The sequence below is a fragment of the Nicotiana sylvestris genome, chromosome 7 (genome assembly GCF_000393655.2).
Source record: "Nicotiana sylvestris chromosome 7, ASM39365v2, whole genome shotgun sequence".
Classification (NCBI taxonomy): Eukaryota; Viridiplantae; Streptophyta; class Magnoliopsida; order Solanales; family Solanaceae; genus Nicotiana; species Nicotiana sylvestris.
The window spans coordinates 136479155-136482584 of NC_091063.1; the positions used below are offsets into that span (position 1 = coordinate 136479155).

General features: G+C 42.3%; 1 protein-coding gene across 1 annotated transcript; it reads left to right on the plus strand.

The window, feature by feature from the left end:
- The first annotated feature begins 300 nt into the window (after window positions 1-300).
- LOC138873828 (uncharacterized) lies at window positions 301-3197 on the plus strand. Its single transcript, XM_070152308.1, has 5 exons — window positions 301-432; window positions 706-1008; window positions 1628-1864; window positions 2052-2249; window positions 2880-3197. The coding sequence occupies exons 1-5, from the start codon at window positions 301-303 to the stop codon at window positions 3195-3197; spliced, it is 1188 nt and encodes a 395-aa protein (XP_070008409.1).
- The last annotated feature ends 233 nt before the right edge of the window (window positions 3198-3430 follow it).

Here is a 3430-nt window from a genome sequence, read left to right on the forward strand (position 1 = left end):
GCTATCAAAGTCAACAATACCAAGGTCAGGGACAACAAAATCAATGGAGGCCTAACCCGCAAGGGCAAGGCAACAAATACTGGCGAAATGACCAAGGTAGCTCAAATCAAGGGAATTGGAATAACAACAACTTCTCAAATCGGAGTTCAAACCCTTATGTTCCACCAAAGGGTAAATATTCAAACCGAGGTTTAAGTGATTCCAAGTTTGAAAGCATGCTTGAACGGGTATTGCAAAATCAAGAGAGGTCTGACACTTCTATGAGGAATATGACTAAGCTTGTTTGTTCTCATACCGCAAATGAGAGATCTTTCTAGGGAACAAAATCCGAAGCAAAAAGGGACACTTCCAAGTGACACAATTGCGAACCCAAAGGGTAGTGGGAGTGGTTCAACTTCTCATTGCATGGCAATTACTACTCGGAGTGGGAAGGTACTTTAAGGAGAAAATGAACAAGTGGTTGAAGTGGAAGAGTCCGAACAAGAGGTTGAGGCAAAAGTTGAAGAGCCAATTATTGTTGAAGCTGAAAGGGTTCCGTAAGATGTGAAAGTGCAAGAAGTAAATCGGGAAGAGGTAAAGGAAAAGGTAAAAGAGACACTAAAAACACTATCACCTATTCCTAGACCTCCTCCTCCATTCCCTCAAAGACTTGATAGGAAAGTTGATAATAGCAAACTCAAAAAGTTCTATGACATTCTCAAGTAGTTATCGGTGAATATTCCATTTGTGGAAGCATTTCAAGAGATGCCGGGTTTTGCTAAGTATTTGAAAGACTTGATTACCAAGAATAGAACCACCAAGAATGAAGTGGTAAATGTGACTCACCGGGTTAGTTCCATCATTGCAACAACCACCGTTCAAAAGAAAGAAGACCCGGGAGTTTTCACCACTCCATGTACTATTGGGGCACGTGATTTCGCAAGAGCTCTTGGTGATAATGGGGCTAGCATTAACTTAATTCCTCTTACTATTTACAAGCAAGTGGGGTTAGGTAGTCGAGGCCTACAAGTATGAGGTTGCAAATGGACGATCGTTCCATAAAGAGACCGGTGGGAATTATCGATGATGTGCTTGTGAAAGTGGGAGAGTTCCATCTACCCGCAGATTTTGTAATCCTTGATTGTACAGTTGACAAAGAGATCCCTATCATCTTGGGTAGACCATTCCTTGCCACGTGAAGAGCACTAATGGATTCGGAACGGAATGAGATCAAATTTTGTGTGAATGATGAAGAGGTTACATTCCAAGAAAGTAAGGGTATGAAACTACCACATGAGTATGAAAGCATCTCGGTGATTGATGTTGTTGATGAAGTGGAAGATGCGGTTGAAATAAAAATGGAAGAGTAATGCCTCAGTGAGGCGTTGGCGGCTATTTAGGTAAACTTCGACGGTGAAGATATGGAGGGGTATCAGTCAATGCATTGGAAGGGCTTGGGTCCTACACTTATTCTCCGAAGAATCTCTCCATTGACTTGGATAATAGAGTCACTCCTCCCGCAAAGCCTTCTATTATTGAGCCACCACAACTAGAGCTCAAACCACTTCCGCCGCACTTGAGGTATAAATTTCTTGGCTCAAATGATACTCTACCGGTAATTGTGTCTTCTTTGTTGAATGATGTGCAGGTAGAACAATTGTTGAATGTCTTGAAGGAGCATAGGCAAGCTATTGGGTGGACAATTGCGGACATCCGAGGGATTCCCGTCGGAATTTACGAACACAAGATCCAATTGGAAAATGAGATTAAACCAAGTGTGGAGCATCAACGAAGGTTGAATCCTTCCATGCATGAAATGGTAAAGAAAGAGATCATCAAGTGGTTAGATGTTGGGGTAGTCTACCCCATTGCCGATAGTTCTTGGGTAAGTCTAGTACAATGTGTGCCTAAAAAGGGAGGCATGGCCGTGATTGAAAATGATAAAAATAAGCTCATCCCAACAAGAATGGTGACCGAATGGAGGATGTGTATGGACTATCGGAAGCTAAACAGTGCTACGTGCAAGGACCACTTCCCTATGCCTTTTATTGATCAAATGCTTGATCGGCTAGCGGGAAGGTCATTCTACTGCTTCTTGGATGGATACTCCAGCTACAACCAAATCAATATTGCATTGGAAGATCAGGAAAAGACAACATTCACTTGTCCATACATTTAGCCGGATGCCATTTGGGCTATGCAATGCTCCGGCTACTTTCCAAAGGTTTATGATGTCAATATTCTCTGATATGTTGGAGGATTTCTTAGAGGTATTCATGGACGATTTCTCGGTCGTAGGTGATTCTTTTGAGTATTGTCTAGACAACATTAGACAAGTGCTTAAGAGATGTGATGAAATAAACCTTGTGCTAAATTGGGAGAAATGACACTTCATGGTGGATGAGGGCATTATTTTGGGCCACAAAATTTCCAAACAAGGCATAGAGGTTGACCGGGCAAAGATCGAGATCATTTCCAAGCTCCCTCCACCTACTTCAGTTAAAGGTGTCCGAAGTTTTTTGGGGCATGCCGGCTTCTACAAGTATTTCATCAAGGACTTTTCTAAAATTGCAAATCCCATGCGCAAACTCCTTGAGAAAGATGCAAAATTTGTGTTTGATGAGAAGTGCCTCAAATCCTTTGAGGAATTGAAACAAAAGCTCACCACGGCACCTATTATTGTCACACCCTTTGGTCTCTTCCATTCGAATCATATGTGATGCCAGTGGTGTAGCTATTGGGGCAATGCTTGGCCAACGTCATAACCAGGTTCTTCACCGGGTCTATTATGCAAGCAAGACACTCAATGGTGCGCAAATAAATTATACGGTGACTAAGCAAGAACTTCTTGCCATTGTCTATGCCTTTGAAAAATTTGGGCTTATTTGTTGGGATCCAAGGTGATAGTGTACACAGACCATGTTGCTCTTCGCTATCTTATGGCAAAAAAGGATGCAAAACGTAGGTTGATTCGGTGGGTCCCGTTGTTGCTAGAGTTTGACTTCGAAGTCAAAGATCGAAAAGGAACAGAAAATCAAGTGGCAGACCACCTATCAAGGCTTGAAGAGGCAGGAAGACCAAAGGAAAATCTTGAAATCAATGATGCTTTCCCAGATGAACACATATTGGCATTATCTAACATATTTGCTCCTTGGTATGCCGATATCGCTAACTTCTTGATTAGTGACCTTATTCCCAAAGGTTTGGAAGCTTATTAAAAGAAAAGGTTTTTGCGGGAGTGTAGGCTTTACTATTGGGAAGAACCCTTCTTGTTCCATAATTGTGCCGACAACATCATCCGGCAATGTGTTCCAGAAGATGAGGTAATGCCAATTCTCAAGGCATGCCATGATTCAGCGGTTGGGGGTCATCATGGAGGGAATCAGACTGCGGCAAAAGTGCTTGAATGTGGCTATTATTGGCCAACAATCTACCAAGATGCAAACCAAAT

What these genes read in the sequence shown, in the direction of transcription:
- LOC138873828 (XM_070152308.1), top strand. Translation starts at nt 301, where the DNA reads ATGAGAGATCTTTCTAGGGAACAAAATCCGAAGCAAAAAGGGACACTT. An exon ending in TAGGTAGTCGAGGCCTACAA is followed by an intron (nt 1,009 to 1,627) that starts GTATGAGGTTGC and finishes AATGATGTGCAG; the next exon opens with GTAGAACAATTGTTGAATGT. An exon ending in TGTTGGAGGATTTCTTAGAG is followed by an intron (nt 2,250 to 2,879) that starts GTATTCATGGAC and finishes TTGGGATCCAAG; the next exon opens with GTGATAGTGTACACAGACCA.